Below are 22,266 nucleotides of genomic sequence, written 5' to 3' on the forward strand. Positions count from 1 at the left end.
AGAGGAACTCTGCCCAGATACGTGAGCGGATAAAAGAACGAAAGACGGCCCCACAGTCGCAGGGCCCCCCTCCACAGCCAACCTCCTCTCCCTTGTGTTATGAATGGCCACCTTGGTCATGGCCAGGAGGAAGTTGACGAGGTGGTCCCGCAACTTTGTGGGGCCTTGGATTGGGTGTGCGTAAATAAACAAGTGCGGGGGAAAGTGCAACCAGAACCTCAATAAGAGGTTCTGGAGGAGCTGGAAGAGGGGCTGCAACCTGGTGCACTGAAGGTACACATGTGCCAGGGTCTCCCTCACGCCACAGAAGGGACAGGCTTCAGGGACAGAGGTGAACTGCACCAAGTATACACCCGTACAAGAGAGTGCTAGAAGGTAGATACATTAGCTCCAGAATGTTAAAGGCCCTCTTCCCTACTAGCTGAGAAGGGGTTACCTCAGGTCAAGGAGGGACACCTGATTTCAATTAAGGCCTGTCTGAGGCCCTTAAACCCCCACCTTCTCTGGGGAGAGAAAAGGGCAAAGAGAGAAACAAGCAGCTGCTAGGCTAGAGTCAGTAGGGAAATAAGTTTCTCCACGGTGGGAGGCTGGGCTCCTTCCCATAGGGGAAACTGCCAAACCTGAGGCCTGCTGGGGGAAGAACTGACACCTCAGCGCAACGACCGGAGTGACACCCTGCACCAGGGAGAAGGCAGCGAAAGGTAGCCCCCTGGGTTTTCTTTGTTTATGAGACTGTTTCCTCTTCGTTTGGTGGAGGATCAAGCCTTGGGCCAACCTTCAGGCCTACCCTGAAAGTATGACCAAGGGAGCACAGAAGGGGGAAGGCAAACCCAGCCGTGAGTGAGGCTGATTACCCCAGGCCTGCCATGGCCACAGGGGGAAGCACTATTTCTGGCAAGATGAAGGAGGTGCCTTGCCACACTATAATAAACCAAACAGAATTCTCTGTCTGTTTAACAAAAGTCCTCTGGCCATTTATAGATGGTTTATGTTTTTATGGTTCCATAGTTAGGGTAGAATTGAGATTTGCACTTAAAGCACGGATTTGACCATTCTGTTATATACGAAAAATATGGTGCATCCTCCCCAAATTACAGCTCTTACTCTTTAAATACAGAATGAGTTTTTCAAGAAACTACAAGTAAATTAGTTAATTAGTTTATTTAATTAAAATTATTTTTAAAATAGGCTCTTTAAGAAATTTGGCACCAGCCATCAGTATGGATGCACCATCGGGGCACCAAAACCATCTTAATTCTGCTCTGTAGTCACCAAAATCTAATGCATCTTTAAAAAGCAGTGTAATATGAGCTGTGAAATGACACTGTGTACCCTGTATTCAATCCCTACACATGGTTGTAAGGTTGTAATAATCTTTGTACAAAATATGTCTTGTGAGGTATCTTTTGAAAACTAATAACACACTGGTCAATAATAATCTTGTGTGATGTATTTGCATGGTTGGTATTAAGAGTTATGGACATATGCTGAAATGATGACTAAACTGTGTTCAAGCCAGGCACGTCCGGGGGAGTTGGTAAACAGGTTTGCCTTAGACAAAGGAACGTGAATTTGATCCTTTGACCAGCCCAATCTTCAGGCAAAGAAAATGATGGAACATTTTTACATACCAAGTGAAAAAGGTACCAAACATCTATACCCAGCAGGAGACAGAAGCTTGTGGCTCAAGGAGACCCCCACGCACATTCTCCCCCTCCCCCCCCCGTTTCTCCTCCTACCACACTGGGCTGGGGCTTCTGCCGTGCAGCACGGTGGTGGGATTAGGGACTTCTGCCCTGCAGGGAGGCAGGTCTAAGGGCTTTAGTCCCCTGTGGGGGCATCAGGGCAGAAACCCTCACAGACCAGTGTTGCAAGCGTTGCAACTTTTCTAGAAGCCACCACCTATCAGGCCTCCAACACCCCAGACACACAGGTCTTCTCCAGCATCAGAGCTCATGCCAGACCACCACATTTCCCTACACTTCTCTGACTTGCAGAAGCACCGATGTGACACCATCATAGGACTCAACCACATTAGGCACACCATCAGGGGCTCATTCACCTGCACATCTACTAATGTGATATATGCCATCATGTGCCAGCAATGCCCCTCTGCCATGTACATTGGCCAAACTGGACAGTCTCTACATAAAAGAACAAATGGACACAAATCAGACATCAGGAATGGTAACATACAAAAGCCAGTAGGAGAACACTTCAATCTCCCTGGACATTCAATAACAGATTTAAAAGTAGCCATCCTTCAACAAAAAAAACTTCAAACACAGACTTCAAAGAGAAACTGCAGCACTACAATTCATTTGCAAACTTAACACATTAATTTGGGCCTGAATAGGGACTGGGAGTGGCTGGCTCACTACAAAAGCAATTTTCCCTCTCATGGTATTGACCCCTCCTCATCAATTATTGGGAGTGGATCACATCCACCCTGATTGAATTGGCCCCGTTAGCACTGGTTCTCCACTTGTAAGGCAACTCCCTTCTCTTCATAGGCCAGTATATTTAAATCTGTATCTGTAATTTTCACTCCATGCATCTGAAGAAGTGGGTTTTTTACCTACAAAAGCTTATGCCCAAATACATCTGTTCGTCTTTAAGGTGCCACCAGACTACACATTGTTTTAGCACAGCTGAGTGTCTCTGGCAGAAATCCTGTGACCAACCTGACTTCCTCCACTAGAGATTTGTTCTCTCCTCTTTCAGTTCCGCCATCTTCCTATCTAAACAACTCTACTTCGCTAACTTAAATGAATCACATGCCTGCAATCGAAGGCACCTATTTTTCGCCTTTGACTTCCCCTTCCCTCCCCCTTACTTGACTTCACTTTCCTTTGCACAGAATGACACTGACTTCTTCAAATAAATCATTCACAAAATCCCTCACCTCACACTGCCCTCCTACCGCTCTTCCCTCCCTCTTCTCAGCCACTGACACAGAAACTTCTTGTCTGCTGTTCTCCTCCAACCGCCGCAGTGACTCTGTTGTGATGTTCCCCTCTGGTGTTATGCGGATCGGTGATCTACTAGCCCTCTCCAATCCTAGACTCTGGAAGCCAGCCTTACCCTGCTCTGCTGTGGGAGCCCCCGCTCCTGGGCCGTTCAAGCACAGCCTCTGGCTCCCAGCTACTTGCAAGCGAATGACACTAGCCAATATCTCCGGTCCCAGACACAACCCTAGGAACCTCCGTCTTGCAGTGTCCAGTTATGCCTGCTGGATGCTGCAAGCTTATACGAGTTCATCAATTTAACAAAGAAATTGATATGTACCAGGCTTGTTATCCCAAGGGGAGCCTCTGACACACTTCAAACCAAACACACTGCTTCAGGTAGAATAAACAAATTTATTAACTACAAAGATAGATCTTAAGTTGTTATAAGTCATAGAATCATAGAATCATAGAATATCAGGGTTGTAAGGGACCCCTGAAGGTCATCTAGTCCAACCCCCTGCTCGAAGCAGGACCAATTCCCAATTAAATCATCCCAGCCAGGGCTTTGTCAAGCCTGACCTTAAAAACCTCTAAGGAAAGAGATTCTACCACCTCCCTAGGTAACGCATTCCAGTGTTTCACCACCCTCTTAGTGAAAAAGTTTTTCCTAATATCCAATCTAAACCTCCCCCACTACAACTTGAGACCATTACTCCTCGTTCTGTCATCTGCTACCATTGAGAACAGTCTAGAGCCATCCTCTTTGGAACCCCCTTTCAGGTAGTTGAAAGCAGCTATCAAATCCCCCCTCATTCTTCTCTTCTGCAGGCTAAACAATCCCAGCTCCCTCAGCCTCTCCTCATAAGTCATGTGTTCTAGACCTCTAATCATTTTTGTTGCCCTTCGCTGGACTCTCTCCAATTTATCCACATCCTTCTTGTAGTGTGGGGCCCAAAACTGGACACAGTACTCCAGATGAGGCCTCACCAATGTCGAATAGAGGGGAACGATCACGTCCCTCGATCTGCTCGCTATGCCCCTACTTATACATCCCAAAATGCCATTGGCCTTCTTGGCAACAAGGGCACACTGCTGACTCATATCCAGCTTCTCGTCCACTGTCACCCCTAGGTCCTTTTCCGCAGAACTGCTGCCTAGCCATTCGGTCCCTAGTCTGTAGCTGTGCATTGGGTTCTTCCGTCCTAAGTGCAGGACCCTGCACTTATCCTTATTGAACCTCATCAGATTTCTTTTGGCCCAATCCTCCAATTTGTCTAGGTCCTTCTGTATCCTATCCCTCCCCTCCAGCGTATCTACCACACCTCCCAGTTTAGTATCATCCGCAAATTTGCTGAGAGTGCAATCCACACCATCCTCCAGATCATTTATGAAGATATTGAACAAAACCGGCCCCAGAACCGACCCTTGGGGCACTCCACTTGACACCGGCTGCCAACTAGACATGGAGCCATTGATCACTACCCGTTGAGCCCGACAATCTAGCCAGCTTTCTACCCACCTTATAGTGCATTCATCCAGCCCATACTTCCTTAACTTGCTGACAAGAATACTGTGGGAGACCGTGTCAAAAGCTTTGCTAAAGTCAAGAAACAATACATCCACTGCTTTCCCTTCATCCACAGAACCAGTAATCTCATCATAAAAGGCGATTAGATTAGTCAGGCATGACCTTCCCTTGGTGAATCCATGCTGGCTGTTCCTGATCACTTTCCTCTCATGCAAGTGCATCAGGATTGATTCTTTGAGGACCTGCTCCATGATTTTTCCAGGGACTGAGGTGAGGCTGACTGGCCTGTAGTTCCCAGGATCCTCCTTCTTCCCTTTTTTAAAGATTGGCACTACATTAGCCTTTTTCCAGTCATCCGGGACTTCCCCGGTTCGCCACGAGTTTTCAAAGATAATGGCCAATGGCTCTGCAATTACAGCCGCCAATTCCTTCAGCACTCTCGGATGCAACTCGTCCGGCCCCATGGACTTGTGCACGTCCAGCTTTTCTAAATAGTCCCTAACCACCTCTACCTCCACAGAGGGCTGGCCATCTCTTCCCCATTTTGTGATGCCCAGCGCAGCAGTCTGGGAGCTGACCTTGTTAGTGAAGACAGAGGCAAAAAAAGCATTGAGTACATTAGCTTTTTCCACATCCTCCGTCACTAGGTTGCCTCCCTCATTCAGTAAGGGGCCCACACTGTTCTTGGCTTTCTTCTTGTTGCCAACATACCTGAAGAAACCCTTCTTGTTACTCTTGACATCTCTCGCTAGCTGCAGCTCCAGGTGCGATTTGGCCCTCCTGATATCATTCCTACATGCCCGAGCAATATTTTTATACTCTTCCCTGGTCATATGTCCAACCTTCCACTTCTTGTAAGCTTCTTTTTTATGTTTAAGATCCGCTAGGATTTCACCATTAAGCCAAGCTGGTCGCCTGCCATATTTACTATTCTTTCGACTCATCGGGATGGTTTGTCCCTGTAACCTCAACAGGGATTCCTTGAAATACAGCCAGCTCTCCTGGACTCCTTTCCCCTTCAAGGAGTCAAAGCATAACAAGTCAGATTTGGTCAAATGAAATAAAAGCAAAACACATTCTAAGCTGACCTTAACACTTTCAATGTCCTTAAAAACTTAGATGCTTCTCACCACAGGCTGGCTGGTTACTTTTCAGTCAGGCTCTCCCCTTTGATCAGCGTTTCAGTCGCTTGGTGATGGTGGTGTCTGCAGATGTAGGTGGAAGAGAGAGAGAGCATGGCAAAATGTCTCTCCCTTTTATCATGTCCTTTCTTTCCTCTTGGTTTTGCCCCCTCCCACTTCAGAGTCAAGTGAGCATTACCTCATCGCAGTTCCAAACTGACCAAAGGAAGGGGGTGACTCGCTCGAGGATCTAACAGATTCTTTTGTTGCTGCCTAAGACAGTGTCTGTTGTTCCTGTGAGGCTGGGCTGGGTTTGTCCCATCCATGCCCTGACGTGGTGTGAACTGCCTCTCTGTTCTTGGAGAATTTTTGCATGGGTTTGCTTTAAGCCATGAGGATACATTTTCAGCTTCACAACTATATACATGAAATCATAATCTTATTATAACATCACTATAACAACCATTCTCAGTGTATTATGAGTCTTCTGAAGACACCCAACATGACAAAATTTGCATTGGATACCACATAATCATTTTATAAAGATGAACATGGGGGTGTAGAGTGTTCCCTGGAGGTATGGACTATCACATCTGTGATGGGGTGTACCAACACTGCCCTTGGGACGTGAGGGTTAAAGAGCTGCTCAGGGACCCTCACCTCTGCTGGGTATGCTCTCAGTGGAGGGCACATTGAAAAGGGAGTGACTCAGCTCAGTCTGGGCTGACTGAGGAGGAGAGGAGTCAGGTGCAGCAGCCTCCTGCAGGGAAGCCGTCAGGACTGAGCCTCATAGCTGACGCACTGGAAGACCGTACACTGCAAGAGCTGGGTGATGACTCGCTGAGGCCAGTGGAAGTGACTCCAGAGATGGATCAGAGGGTAACACATGAGGGACCCCAAGTCCAACCCATGACAAAGTCTGAAGGACTGGAACCAGGGTAGGAAGTGACCCAGGGAGCGCATGTAGGGGTATCAGGCCCTGAACCCTGCACAAGGGCTACTGTTTCAAAGGGCCCTAGGTCAGAACCTGGTGGAGGAGGGTGGGCCTGTGTTCCCCTACCACCTGCTCCTTGCTAGTAGGTGAGGCTACTCTGAACTACAGCCACTAGGCAAAGCAGACTTTGGACTCTCACCAGTGGGTAACACCACCCTGAGCTCTAGCTGCTAGGGAAGGTGGCCTATGGACTCTTGCCAGTGGGTGACACTACCCCAAATTGTAACTACCAATGAAATTGACCCTTGGACTCTCACAGTTAGGCATTACACTGCGGAGTATCGCCATTAGGCAGTACTGCTGGCCTGGATCACACAGCCAACCCCCCAACACATGGTGGATAGCCTATACCTTGGGAGAGCACCCTGTAACCCCCGTAGTCCTCATTTACATGTAATTGTGATATTGCATATAAAGCATTCTTTGTAAGGTATCATGGAAAAGGTTATGATCTAAGTTCCCTCTAAGCTGCAAGGCAACGTGGCCATACAGCAGCCTATTAAGCATCATGTAGGTGCTCAGGGCTGCAGCGGGGAAAGATGCCTCTCCCTGCTGGCTCCGCCCAAACCCCAGACCTACCGCGGCTGGGGGAGAGGCGCCTCTCCCTGCTGGCTCCACCCAAACCCCAGACCTACCGCGGCTGGGGGAGAGGCGCCTCTCCCTGCTGGTTCCACCCAAACCCCAGACCTACCGCGGCTGGGGGAGAGGCGCCTCTCCCTGCTGGCTCCACCCAAACCCCAGACCTACCGCGGCTGGAGGAGAGGCATCCCTCCCCCGGCCTCAACCCATCCCTGGCCCAGACCTGCCATAGCATATGAAGTTATTAGATTATGTTGAACGGTTGTCAGTAAAACATGCTGTAAATTGAGGAATCAGCCAGATATTAGCTCCAGAGGCAACATCAAGGAAAGCAACCAATGCCCGGACGGGTGTCAAACAACCATCAACAGTCATTGTCCAGCAAGGGAGCTACAATTCAAGGACTCACTTGCATAAGGCCACACCAAAGGAATTGCTCAACTTTGCTGATGACTCAGCAATGCCCACCAGACGTACCTGTGTTGTATTCTCTAAACACATGGACTAAGGGTATAAAACAGAACACGGACCCACTGCTTGGCCTTTTCTCCGTCCCCCACCTATGCTGCAAGCAACAAGGACACTCAGAAGACTGAAGACTCTAACAGAGGAGGCTGGGTCAGGTTTCAAGGGTGAAACCTGTGTACTGTGAACTGCAATATCCACTGGGGTGAGAAAAAACACTTAATCTAGATGTTGCCCAGCCTAATAGGGTTGAAAGTTTAGATTGCGTGCTTATCTTTTATTTTATTTTGGTAACTAACTCAGGCAAAAAGTCAATCACTTATAATCACTTAAAATCTATCATTTGTACTCAAACTTCTTTTACCGTTATCTTCACCAGTGAGTTTGCCTGAAGTGTTGGTAAATCTGCTCAGGTTTGCAAAGGCTGGCGTATATCCATTTTCCATTGAGGAAGTGATGAACCAATTAATAAATTTGCGCTGCTCATCTTCAGCAGTGCAAGATGGTATATTCCTGAGGTACAGTGCTGGGAGCTGGGGGGATTCGGCTGGCAGCTTTCTCTGTGTGATTCATGACTGGCTCTGGGAACATTCATGCAATCTAGCTGGGTGTGGGGCTCCACGTGTGGTTGTGCTGAGTGATCACAGCGCCTGGAGGGGGTTGTTGCTTGTCACTAGCAAAGCACTGTGAGAGACACCCTAGGCTGCAGAGTTAAGGGTGCACAGCGGTCCCACAATCCCAGGCTGCACCCCAGGGATCCCATCACAGTGGAGAATGTGGGCATAGACCGGGTCCTGTTAGAAAGGCCAAGTGAGAGGGTTAAGGGGACTAAATGGCAAGGAAACCATGGACACAGAAAAGCTGTTGAAATGGTTGTTGGAGAGCCAGCAGCAGCAGGTGGCCCAGCAGCATCGGGGCAGCTGCTACAACACATTGCGGCCCAACAGCAACAACCGATGGCCCATCCACAAGAACAGCAGCAACAGTTGATGCATGAGTTGGTGGCCTTGCAGCAGCTGCAGCAGCAAGAGTGTCTGATCCAACAGATGTCAGTACTACTACATCTGCAAGGGGAAACCAAAGCCGCCATGCCCGGGCTGGTGGGAGACAATCCCTCTGCCAGGCTGCCCATACCAGTGCATGAAGATGGGCCCTGAGGCCTTCCTGGTCACCTTCAAATGGGAGGCCACCACCGCATGCTGGCTCCCTAGTTAACCAGCCCTGCACAAGCCACATATCAGAACCTAGACCCTACGGAGGTGCTGGACTATGCCAAGAGGACGATGGCCATACTCAACCACCTGGGAATCAGTCCAGAAATATTCCAACAGAGGTTTCGTCAGGAGAAATCTCCCCTGAGTTGGATCCCATGTGGTGTCCCAATTTCTGCGGGACTGCTGCTAGTGCCGGCTAAACCCAGAGAGATAGACTGGGGTGCAGATAGTGGAGGGGATTATGATAGAGCAAAAAGAAAAGGAGTACTTGTGGCACCTTAGAGACTAACCAATTTATTTGAGCATGAGCTTTCGTGAGCTACAGCTCACTTCATCGGATGCATGCCATGGAAACTGCAGCAGACTTTATTTATACACAGAGAATATGAAAAAATACCTCCTCCCACCCCACTGTCCTGCTGGTAATAGCTTATCTTAAAACAAAAAAACTTCAAATCCAGACTCCAGCGAGAAACTGCTGAATTGGAATTCATTTGCTAATTGGATACTATTAATTTAGGCTTAAATAGAGACTGGGAGTGGCTAAGTCATTATGCAAGGTAGCCTATTTCCTCTTGTTTTTTCCTACCCCCCCCCAGATGTTCTGGTTTAACTTGGATTTAAACTTGGAGAGTGGTCAGTTTGGATGAGCTATTACCAGCAGGAGAGTGAGTTTGTGTGTGTATGGGGGTGGGGGGGATGTGAGAGAACCTGGATTTGTGCAGGAAATGGCCCAACTTTATTATCATGCACATTGTGTAAAGAGTTGTCACTTTGGATGGACTATCACCAGCAGGAGAGTGAATTTGTGTGGGGGGGTGGAGGGTGAGAAAACCTGGATTTGTGCTGGAAATGGCCCACCTGATGATCACTTTAGATAAGCTATTACCAGCAGGACAGTGGGGTGGGAGGAGGTATTTTTTCATATTCTCTGTGTATAAATAAAGTCTGCTGCAATTTCCACGGCATGCATCCGATGAAGTGAGCTGTAGCTCACAAAAGCTCATGCTCAAATAAATTGGTTAGTCTCTAAGGTGCCACAAGTACTCCTTTTCTTCTTGCGAATACAGACTAACACGGCTGTTACTCTGAAACCTATGATAGAGCAATTCACCCAAATTCTCCCGGCTGGAGGAAGGGACTGGCTGAAGCACCATAGGCTGTCGACCCTCCCCGAGGTGATGATGCTCATTGAGGATTACATGGCTGCCAAGGACCTGGCCCCTTTGGCTCTGAGACCAGGAAGCCGCTAGAATAAGGACCCAAATTCCAGCAGAGACCGGATGAGGTGAGAAGAACAGGGACCACTGACCTGACCAACCCTGCAAGAGGTATCCTCAGCCAGAGAGAAGATCATCAATATTGAGGCCCTACACAGAGGAGACCAAAAATCCTGAAAAGAAGGAGACACCGCATCCTAGAAAGGAGCATGCTGTCAGGGGTCCCGAAGGGCCAATGCTTCGAGTGCACACAGGAGGGGCATATCAGGTGAGAGTGACCCTTTATGAATTGTAGCTCTGTTGAGGCATGGGCCACAGGCCCCATGCTCAGAAGAGGGGCCTGCCCAATCTACTGCTCCAGTGTGGGTCAATGACACTCAGGTAATGGGCCTAGAGGACTCAGGTGCAGCCAGACTATTGTCTAGATCAGTCTGGTGGGATCCCCTGACACGGCTCGGGCCCCCATCTACCTCCAGTGCATCCACGGGGATGTACAGCCCTGCTCGGTAACCAAGATACAGCTCAAAGTAAAAGGCCATGAGGAAACCTGCTGTGTCAGCCTTGTGACTACCCTTGCCTATACTGTAATCCTCGGATGTGACTGGAGGTGGTTTCCTGAAACAATGCAGATCCCGTAGCAATGGAGCAGCAACCATCCCACAGAAACAAACCCAGGCCCAAAAGTAAGGGGGTTCATGGACTGAAAGGAGATGGAGGACTCAGGTGAGAGTCCCTCAGGGCAGGCAGAGCCACCAGTGTTGCGCCCCATAGAAGCGGAGGCATTAGACGAGACAGGCCAAGAATGCTTGATGAACAATAGGGACTTTGTGCAGGAGCAGAGAGAAGACCAGACCCTAAGTCATGCCTGGGACCAGATAGTTACCCCTGATGGGGAGTGGAGTGGGGATCTCGGACATCACAGGGACCCCACTTTGAAATCCACAAGAGACTGTAGCAGTAACAAAAGACCCCCAACCACAGAAGATGCTCCAACAGCTGTCAGTTCCCAAGATACTCTGGCAGGGGCTATGACACCTCGTCCACTCGGTGCCATCTGCCAGACACTTAGGGAGAGAGAAGATGCTTCAAAGGGTAGCCGTCAGGTATTTTTGGCCAGGCATCAACAAAGTTTGTGTGCGATTTCTGTGCCTCAAGCCCTGGGTACCAGCTAACAGGGCCCAACGGGATGCCCAAGTAGTATTTGAGTGGGTAGGAATGGACCGGGTGGGACCCCTGAAGAAGAAGAGTGGGTCTGGGTTCCAGAATATACTGGTGATTGTAGACCAGGCCGTCCCGTTGTGCACAATGAAGGCACCTGTTAGAATATAGGCTTGGCTGGCAGCCTGAGATAGAATTTTGTGTCTGAGTTTTTGATATTCTTATATCTTATACTAATATGAAGAACAATGAAGAAGGACACTGTGTGTTGCATTTTCCACAACCAGGTGGGGCCTTTAATACAAATGGAAGAGATAAGGGATGGAGGAGTTAAAGTGTTAGAGGGCATGCTGGAAGTGCAATATATAAGCACATAGTGAAAGACTCCCCCTGTGTTTAATTTGTATTGAAAGGTGCCAGAGCTCAACCCTGGCACAAATTAAGCACTGGCAGAGCGGCTCACCTTAGCAGTGCCGCTTAAAAAAAATAGCTGAACACAGAACTTTAGACTCTGTGCAGATGAAGGTCACTTATTTTAAAACTGTATTTTTAGTTATATTTGTAAAAGAACAACTTAAAATTTGTGTGAAAGTAAACACGGTTCCAAGACTGATACTAATCATAATGATGGAGTCAAATGTTAGTGAGTCATGCACATGATTGTGATCAGTAAACAGAATGCCAAAATAATTTGAAAAATAAATTCCCATTCTTAATAAAAGAGGGAAAAAACGTAATCACATATGTTAAAATTAAATAAATACATTCTTAGTGGAGTGAAAAACAGTTAACTAAAATAGAGTAGATAATGGCAGTAACACAGAATGTGTCTGTTAGACAATGTAAGCAGATTTTATTTGTCTCTACTAAAGAGAGGGTACAAACTATCTAACTTGTACTTCTGATATCTGTGTTAAGGCTTCAAAACTGATACCTCAAGGTTTGGGATTGAGAATATTTTACTGTATTATCTAAATTTACATAAAAACTTAAAATATGGATTTAATTGGTGTTTGCATTTTTTTCCTTTCTTTATATAGGAATTAAATACCATGATCCTGTCAGGTAATTCCTAGGATGTTATCTGCAAAAAAAGAGTTTTCGTATGCCTAAGTAGCCCCTGGAATCATGGTTAAATTTGTACCCTCCTCCACCAAAGTCAGAAATGGCCCCCTGTTCGTTGACTTGGGGCAGCTTTATCACCACAAAATCAGCATGGACACTACAGAGTCCCCCGTGGCCCAAGCCCGTTCTGGACCTAGTAACAATCAATGGGTCCCACTTGCACTCTGGACCAGTGGCTGCAGAAACTGTTCCTCTCGAGGTTACTATCCAAGGGCATTGAAAGACCTACAGTTCAATGCCATCCATTCCCCACACTCCCCTCTGATCCTGGGAATCCCATAGCTGGCCCTCCACAACCTCCTTCTCTGTTGGTGTGTACTAAACTCAACTTTCACTCAGAATTCAGCCAGCAGCACAGCTTAATGGCAGGAAGTTGGCAGTGGACAGTAGTTCCCTGGTGGTCACAAACCAGGGCATCTGGCCTGGCAGAGCCATCCACTAAACTGGTCCTCAACTTCCATTCAAATACAGTGACTACAATGATGTCTCTGGGGTAAAAATGCAGATGTCTTGCCCCACACAGGGACCGATTGCCCACTCAAGTTACAACCAGGGACAAACATTCCATTTGGGCATATAAACACCAGGCCTGACCGGGCCACACTGTGTACCTACCTTCAATAGACCCAAGTCAAGAACTTTATTTGTAAGTCCACCTGACCTGCTGGGGATTCATCCTCCTTGTTTAAAAAAAAAATGGAAGGCTACACCTGTGTGCGACTGTTGGGCCCTGAATCAGGTCACCATGAGAAACGGATACCCATTACCACTAATCCCCGAGCTAATGGGCCATGCGAGCACCGCTTGAGTATACACAAAACTAGATCTCCAGGGGATATACAACCTATTATGTGTTCGAGCTGGGGATGAATGGAAGACTGTCTTTCAAACTCATTAGGGTCACAACAAGTATCTCATGGTGCCCTTTGGTTTGAAAAATGCACCCAAAATGTTCCAACATTTTATTATTGACATACTCTGGGAGATTCTGGATCAATATGTGGTAGAACTCCTGGATAACATACTTTTTTTATAACAATACCGAACACCACACCATGCACATCTGTTCCATCTGGAAGAGGCTATGTGACCATGGCCTCTATGCTAAGCTAGAAAAATGTGCCTTGGATCAGTCCTTCATAGAATTCTTAAGGTTCATCCTACATCCCCCTGGTATCAAAATGGACCCACACAAGGTAAAGGGAGGCCTCAAGTGGGCAGCACCACGGAATGTTTGTGAACTACAACAATATTTGCTGGAGCTTATAAGCTTCTATTGGCTGTTCATCCTGAGGTTCTCGGAGCAGATCACCCCTTTTACTGCCCTGCGCTAGAAAAATACCAGGTTCCTCTGGTTTCCCGAGGCCCAACAGGCCTTTGAGCAAATAAAGCTCATGTTTATCACCACTGCCATATTGGTCCACCCTGACACCACACAAGCCTTCATCAGCAAGTGGATGCTTCCAAACTGGCAATTGGAGTGGTGGTATCCCAAAAGCACAGTCCTCAACAATTGCTACATCCATGTGCCTTTTACTCCTAGAAACTCACACCCACAGAGCAAAATTACAACATTTTAGACAAAGAATTCATGGCCATTAACATTGCCTTTGAAGAGTGGCATCACAATCTATAAGTGGCCTCATACCCCATCTAGGCATACACCATCATAAGAATCTAGAATATCTGCATAGGTCCAAAGTCCTCAATGTTATCTTAGGTAGGCCTCATTCTTTTTGTGCTTTGATTTCCTAATCTCCTATCATCCAGGAACCAAAAACAGCATGCTTGATCCTGTCCCAGAAGGGAGAATTTTATGCTGATCTGAAGGATTCTAATCCTAAAATCTCCTGCATCCTTAAACCTCACAACTTTCTGGGCATGGCCTCCTGCCAAGACCTGCTCACTCTCATACAGCCCATGGAATCCCTCCTGATGAGCAGAACCCATAAGTAAGGAACTCCATGATGTCAAGACAGGGTACCTACATGAAAGGGCATATACATGTCTCCACCCTCCCCCAGCCTCCAAGGACAACAACTCTACAAGTATGTCATGACCCCCCACTGGCAGGACATTTTGGCCACTTTAAAACTCTGTGTCCAGTCTCTTGTTTCTTCTGGTAGCCTTGCGTGTGGGCCAGAGCACAGGCCTGTGGGTCTCTTGAAATGCATGGGCCCATTCCAAGGTACTGCACAATAAACCCTTCAGACTCCTGCAATCCCTCGAGACTTCATCCAGCCTCTGGACAGTTGTTGTCCTGGATTTTGGAGTAGAATATCCTGAGTCCAGTGGGGTCATGACCATTCTGACAGTAGTGGACCACCTCACAAAAGGTGGCACTCTTCATCACCTGCTCTGGCCCAACCTCCTCCCAGGAAATTGCCTGGCTCTGGGTGGATCAAATCATCCACCTCCATGTCCTCCTGGAGCACATCATCCATGACCACAGTGTGTAATTTATCTTCCACTTCCGATGAGGAGCTCACTGGATTTTGGGCATCTGCTTCTGTCTCTCCTTCACCTACCACTCCCAGACAACAGATCAAATGGAAAGAACCAACCAGATCCTGGAACAGTATCTTTAATGCTTCATAAAATTTCACCAGAATGACTGTTCCTTGTTGCTACGTCAGGCAGAGTTCATGTACAAAAATGCAGAACATGCCTCTATATGGCAAAGCCCCTTTCCCCACCCCGCTGTTTTTTGGACTGTGGGTTCTACCCTGGGTTGACTGGATACAACAGCTGTGCCAAACCCAGGATGAACTTAAGTTCACCTGGACAATGCCAAGAAGAGCTAAAAACATTATGCTGACTGTCAATGACTGGAGGGCCCCCCCCTTTCGGTAGGCCAGAGGGTATGGCTCTCAACAAGATACCCACACACAGACAGGCCAACTCGTAACTGGACTACCAGTTCCTTGGCCCCACCAAGTTCCCTGGCAAATAAACGCAGTCATATTTCTACTCGACTTAACTGGTTCCCTCCGAATACCCCTGGTTTTCCATATACTTCTGGGAATTGGTGCAGGATGTTCATACCACTGACATGGTAAACACCTTCCACAAAAAACACATTGGAAAACTCAGACCACTACTGCCTGGGGTGGGGCACACTAAGGGCATGGGTGATCTGAGGGTCATGGTTCCCAAACCCTAGCCTGTGGTTCCCAAGCAGTGTTTAGACCATGGCCCCCACCCAGCAGATCTCCAGAATCAGTGGAGAAGGGAGCTAGAGGAGCTAGCCCTCTTGTAGACCGGCCACTGGAGGAGGTCTTGACAAACACTTTCACAGAGGGTTCCTCAAGTATTTACTAATCAGCAGTAGAATATTGTTAATCAAGAAACCCGGACTCTATCCCTCACTCAGGGTGAGGAATGTGGTTTATAGTGGTTAGAGATAGGATAAGCAAAACTGGTGTAGTAAACATGAGAGGCAGTATGCTTCAGTGGATGAAATTGGGGTTTATTATGTGAGAGAGCTGGGTTGCTGTCCCGGAAGTGACCCTGCATAATCTCTCTACCAGTGTCTTCAAACAATGGGGTGTGTTCAGCCGTTCTTTGGGAACTGCCTTCTAAGGTTGGGGCTCATGGCCTTGGTCAATGAAAAGGGTAATGAATTGCATGAGAATATACTATAAGCAGCACTTAGAAGAAGTGAGGTTTGAACTCCTGGGATCCTGTTTCCCAGACTTAGGAAGTTTGCCTGATACTATAGTGGCATTTGGTGAGAAAATCCCTCAGACTGAGTGTTGACATTTGGGCAGTGGCAGATGCATTGGCACATTTGTCTTGGTGCACAGATTTACTGTTATGATTAAAATGTTATAAAATGCTCCACAGACAAACAGTACCTATGTATAACTGATACTAGCTGCCCAAAAATGTTGTTAATGCAGAGTTAAGGTTACACAGCTCTGCCTTGTACCCTTGCAGAATGTGGAGAGTGGCATCACTTAATCCTCTGTGTGTCAGGGTTTGCTCCACAGCAGCCTCATGGCCCACCAGAGCACTCTGCACCCTGCCTCAGGGTCTCCAATGATCAGCCACTGCCTCTTGTGAGGTCCTCTGCCATGGTGCTTTAGCCTCTGGCTAAGGCACTCTTCCGTCCCTGCCTTCCGAGGTATTAAAGTCCCAAAAGAAACAAACCAAAAACTCTTAATAGGGTCATCCCACAAGTCTTCAGCAGGACCCTGCCCATTTACGCTGGGCATGTCTCCAATAGCCAGTCCTTTGGTCAGTCCCCCAGGGCTCCGTCATCCAATCCACAGGAGGCTCGTCCAACTGGAAAGCTCTCAGCCTCCTGGATGTAACCAGGCTTCCCTCACAGAGGGAGAAGCAGGGCTCTGCTCTCCTTCTTGGACAGCACCCAACAGAGCTAGGTTGTCTCCTTTTAACTGCCCGCTCCACAACTGACATCTGTTGCAGCTGTCGTAAGGTAGTGCTAACTGGGTCCACAGGCTCTCATTAATCTCCTCCTTGTCAGCATGAGGCCTGTATGCCCCAGCACAATCTGAAAACTAGGAAACACAAAATTGAGCTACACATCAGGCTGCCTGCAAACACTCTGGTTTGCAAAGAGCCCCAGACTAATTGCATATGTGCAAATTACTGACTCTGGCACATTCATAGAATATCAGGGTTGGAAGGGACCTCAGGAGGTCATCTAGTTGCCAGGACTCAAGCCACATGGGAGACCCAACATTTACCCTGAACAACTTAAATATTCCTCCCCCAAAGGGGAAGTGGATGCCAAACACGAGCTGAGTAGTCCGGTTAGGTTTGTGGTGAGGGTTGAATTTTTCTATCAAATTTGAAGTGAATTTGACAAAAGGTTCCTGGATTAGGACACTAAAAATAGAGATCTTCAACATAGGTCAAAAAGTGATTTTTTTGCCACTTTCCAGTCAAACAACAAAAAGAAGAAAAGTCAAAACAGTTCAGTGGATTCCCCTAGCTGGGATCTAGTACACAGAACCAAAGTTATTATCACTGGTTATTTGTAGTACAATAGCCCCTGGAGGCCCCAGCTAGGATTAGGGTCCCAGTGAGCAAGGCACCGTATCTATACATTATAACAGACAGAGCTTATACAACAATTATTATACGCAGAGCTAGTAGCGACTCCTATTGTTAAGATTGTCGGACACTTCTCTGTTTCCAGTTGCTTATAACTTTGCCAAATTTTAAGCATTTGGGCTGAAATTTTCCATGCCTGGTGTTTCCATCAGGCTAAATATTGTGACAGTTTCTGCTAAAATGGTTCAGCCATTTCTGAGAATTAGGTTGTTTTCCCCATGATAAAAAAATCTTGCAACTTTTTTCCCTCAGAAGCTCTAGCTCCCCCATGTTTTGGAGCAGGGAATTGAAATTTTGCAGGGGGAGAGGGGTGGGGCTGGTCTGTGTGTCAGGGACAGGCCTTTTGCTGTTCCCTTGAAAATATGGCCAAGTTAAGAGACTCTGAAAAATCTCCTTGCATGGTGACAGGTTTCAGAGTGGTAGCCGTGTTAGTCTGTATCAGCAAAAAGAACGAGGAGTACTTGTGGCACCTTAGAGACCTACAAATTTATTTGGGCATAAGCTTTTGAAATCAGAAGTCAGAAGACAGCTTATGCCCAAATAAATTTGTTAGTCTCTAAGGTGCCACAAGTCCTCCTCGTTCTTTGTTTTAAATCTCCATTTGCGCAAACTCCGTAGAGAGACTTGTTAGAGCTTTGTAGCTCAATTTCTTCTGAATTTTTGTTGTTGCTACTGTTTGTAATCTTGTCAATCACCCATGGTTTTTATTACACCGCCATTTCTGCACCACAGTAGCTGTTCTCTCCCCCTTCACTGGCCTCATTTCCCCTTCCTTGTTTTCCCTCACCCCTCTACAGTTCCCACCTGCTCTATTGACTCCATCCTAATCTCCCCTTGCTTCCCACCAGCCCAAATAGATATAGGTCCCATATCCATAACTGCCTCCTGACTTCTGATGATATCTGCCCTAACCTGGGCTCTCCCTCAATCCTCTCCTTCTCTGCCTCCCACACACACACACACCACACCACCACGTTGGCCCCTCTGCTGCCATCCTGCCTAACCTTATGCCCACCCCTCTGCTTTCCCACCCTCGCCTCCTCTTCTCTTGCTGCCTCCAGAACACCCACTCCATCTCTAAAAAGATCTCAGCCATCCACAACCTCTTCATCCCTCATTCCCTACAGCTCCACACTCTAGCACTCCATAGAGTTTTGCACTGTAGTGTGAGTGTGATGAAGTTGGGGTACATATTGCTTTTGGTAGCTACTGGAGTTGGAGGTGAAAGCCAAATGGAGCACTGCAGCATTACTGACAATGTTTAGGCAACATGAAGGTAGAAATGAGTGCACAAGTCTTTCCCCTTAACTTCTTATTTCCATGCTTTTAAGGTTTGGGGGTGGATTGGGCACGGTCCTTCCCAGTCTTAATGTTTGTCACTAAATTGGGTCACTTTTATGGTGGTCCATTTGGCCATTTGTGAACTATGAAAACCCAGGGGAAAAAAAATCAATGTTTAAAAAAAATAAGTTAGTTACATACATATTTTTAGATCTCAGATAACACTCACCGAAGTGGCCACTTGCATGGTCCTGGGGAATCTTCATTCGGGTCTTCAGTTAGAAACCTGCACTTCTCTATGTAAACAGACTCCAGGTTACAGCAATTCTTTATACAGAATTGAAGAACAATTTGATCCATTTTGGTAAAGGTATGATGAGTAAACTTTAGCTCAGTGAAATGATTCATTGCACTCTGCATAAATTCTGTTTCTTGAATTTCATACAAACAGTAAAAATAATCCAGATAGAAAATCATCTCCTCTTTATCAGAAGGCAATTTATCATAGTTGAACAACGATGAAAAAGGTTTTTCTTTAACCCATGTTAGTAAATTATTTTTAATTTTGGGTGAAAATTTGCAGCTAAGTTTTTTCTCCATGTTCTCCATTCTCTTTTTATTTAAGAGACCAAACAGGAACTGCACTGTTAACATTAAATAATTCCTAGATTTTCCACACTTTTCAAACAATTTTTCCACAGGTTGTATAGCAGTTTCTGATTTTTTCACCGTTTCTTCTTTCTCCAACACATAAAACAAAGCTGCAAAAAACTCTTGAAAACTCAGGTGAATGAAGCTGTAAACACGTTCACAGAAAATGCCTTTTTGAAACATGTTCTCATTCAGAAAGAGGGAATTAGGTTTATCTAAGCCGTGTTTCTTGACATCTTCTTCCTCAAACAGTATTTTCTGCCTCCAGAGTCCATCTGCAGCCAAAGAGCAAAGTCCCTTCAAGTTATCTTGTACCTGTTGTTTTTCTGAATTGCTGCTGTGACCCTCTAATAAACTGAAGAGATAGAGCATGTAGACTCCAGTGATTGTATCAGAAGTTCGTGCAAGATCTTCACCTGCTTCCATCTGCTGTTTCAGAACCGTGCAGATGATCCAACACGCAATGGGGACAAAGCACATGGTGAACAGCATTTCATTGTCTTTTACAAAGTTAAAGGCTTTTCTTGCTTGTTCTTCATTCCCAAAGAACTTGTAGAAGTATTCTTTTCTCTCATTTTCAGAAAATCCCAAGATCTCTGCATATGCACAACGTTCATCTTTCAAACACTGCCCAAGTTTCTCCAGGGCAATTGGTCTTGTAGTAATTATTAAGTAGGACTTGTGAAGCACTTCTTTCCTGAATAAACTGCTCAGTATGATTTCAACTGGCTGCTTCTTACAGGGATCAGAGCACAGATTACCTGTTGGTTGATTAAAGGAAAATCTCAGTTCATCAAAACCATCAATTATGAATAGGAGTTTTTCTGGATTCATCAGAATCTCTTTAGTTGGTGCATTTTGATCAGGACAATTCTTTAAAATCAAATCTTCAACACTTCCCTGCTCACTGACCAAGTTAATTTCCCTGCAATTTATGTAGAAAACATAATCAAACCTGCTCTGATACAGTTCTTCATTTGCCCAGTCCAACATGATCTTTCTTGCTGTCAGTGTTTTTCCAATCCCTGCAGCTCCCTGCAGCACGACAATTTGTGGTGACTGTCCATCTTTATCAGAGTCAAATAAATTGGCTATGGTGATAGGACTAGCATGCTCAGCCATGATTTCTGCATGTTTCCGTCCCAAGGCCATTATTTCATGTTCTCTCTGCTTTTTGTGACGATGTTCATTTACAATGATCAGCTTTGTGTATCTGCTGTTTAGCTTCACATTCTCACCAAGACGAGCATTCATGTCTTTTATTGCGCTGTATTTGTTTCGTATATGTTCTCTATACTTCACTGTGTAAGCTGAGTTAGTGACAAGACAAGAAGCATTAGATATTACTGTAATGTTACAATAAAGCTATTTAAACAATAATACTGGTACTGTATATTTATAGTGCACCTTTCATCATAAAGTATCCCCTCACAAATTAACTACGGGTGCAGTCCTTACTCACATCAGTGGTCCCATTGAAATCAGTGATGTGAGAGAAAAGTGTAGGCTCAGACCTTCTGTTGCCCTGGATTTGAGGGGTGTGTACCCCCCAGGATATGATCAAGCCAACTGCAGCCATATTATATGCTTTCAGCCACCATGAATTAATGAAATAGAACACCACATAGTTAAGGGTTAATTTGGAGACAAGCTTTTACAAGCAAAGTTAAAACTAGCTACAGTTTCTGCTAATCAGAATGGGAGGAGGGTAGAGACAAGTAAATAACTAAGACTGAAAACTTTGGTGGTTGGAAAGACTTGAATCTAGACATCTCTCATATTAGAAGTTTATTGAAAGTGAGGAAAAGTGTTGATTCAGTAGGGGTCATTATGACCTATGTTTTTGCTGTTATAAAAGGTTACCTAATAGAGCATACCTGGAAGCAATTCTCTGACACCATCTTGAAAGACGTTTTCCTAACACCCTTTCTCCCCAGTGCGTGAGCAACTGGGCACTGTGAACCTGATGTTAATTACTCAATACCATTCTAGATGTCAGGTAAATATCTGGGATGTTCTAAACCTATTGCTTATATTTGTGTGCTTAAATCTAATAAACTGCAGTTTTAGATAAGATTCATGCAAGTAAGCGTGTTCTATCAGATAGAAGTGCTGTGTTCCTGTTGATTTATTTCTTACACTGCCTAGAGTGAAATAGTTACGTTCCCCTGTTGGGGGTTCTGAAAACTCCAGATAACACTTCTAAACACATATATAAGAATCACTTCATCAGTTACTGAAATGCAGCCACCTCTAGGGTGAAACCTGTCTAGTGTTTAACAGCGCACAGTGGCACTCTGTAACAAAGTAGGGCATGAAGTGATGGAGAATGACAGGTATAACTGAAACAGTAGTGGGAATTTAGGAGCAAAGAATATAACTTAATATAACCTAAAATTTGTCCAGGGCCCAGAGGTTTTAAAAAGTCCCACAGCACTTTCAGTGACCCCAAATGTTGACCTCTCGTTATTTCACCTCGTTTAAAAGATGGCGTCCTTAGCAGGAGAGGGCCTTCCAGCATCATGCTGCTGCACGGGGTCAGTCCTGCCTGAGACAAGTGCTCCACCTCCTCACCAGCACCATGTTCTGCAGCCCCTGATTCTTTCCTGGAGATCTCCCCATGCATTTCCTCATCCCCCATCCAACCCTGCGTAACCGGTGTGATCTGACGAGACTGCGCTCTGAGGGGTTACTTATTATTTCTACTAATAAACCCAATGTCTGGCTGACCTAGCCTAATGCTGGTAATCACTGGTAACTATGCAATGCAATTCCTTATTGAATGTCACATACCATTTGCTGATGTTTCAGGAGTTTGCTGAGGACCCAAAGCTGAAAGAGAAATTTCACATGAATGTTAGTGCGACAAAAATCACAGAGTATCACGCAGTTCAGGA

At 46.1% G+C, this 22,266-nt stretch overlaps 1 protein-coding gene across 1 annotated transcript in view; it reads right to left on the reverse strand.

The window, feature by feature from the left end:
• Positions 1-22,266, reverse strand: part of LOC125638524 (NACHT, LRR and PYD domains-containing protein 12) — a 200,602-nt gene that overhangs the window by 156,927 nt on the left and 21,409 nt on the right. The window contains exons 3-4 of the mRNA XM_048854409.2: positions 22,163-22,201; positions 18,948-20,679 (exon numbers count right to left, since the gene is read on the reverse strand). Coding sequence (XP_048710366.2) covers positions 18,948-20,679; positions 22,163-22,201 — 1,771 coding nt within the window. The remainder of the gene's footprint in view (positions 1-18,947; positions 20,680-22,162; positions 22,202-22,266) is intronic.

Source organism: Caretta caretta, chromosome 6 (assembly GCF_965140235.1).
Source record: "Caretta caretta isolate rCarCar2 chromosome 6, rCarCar1.hap1, whole genome shotgun sequence".
Classification (NCBI taxonomy): domain Eukaryota; kingdom Metazoa; phylum Chordata; order Testudines; family Cheloniidae; genus Caretta; species Caretta caretta.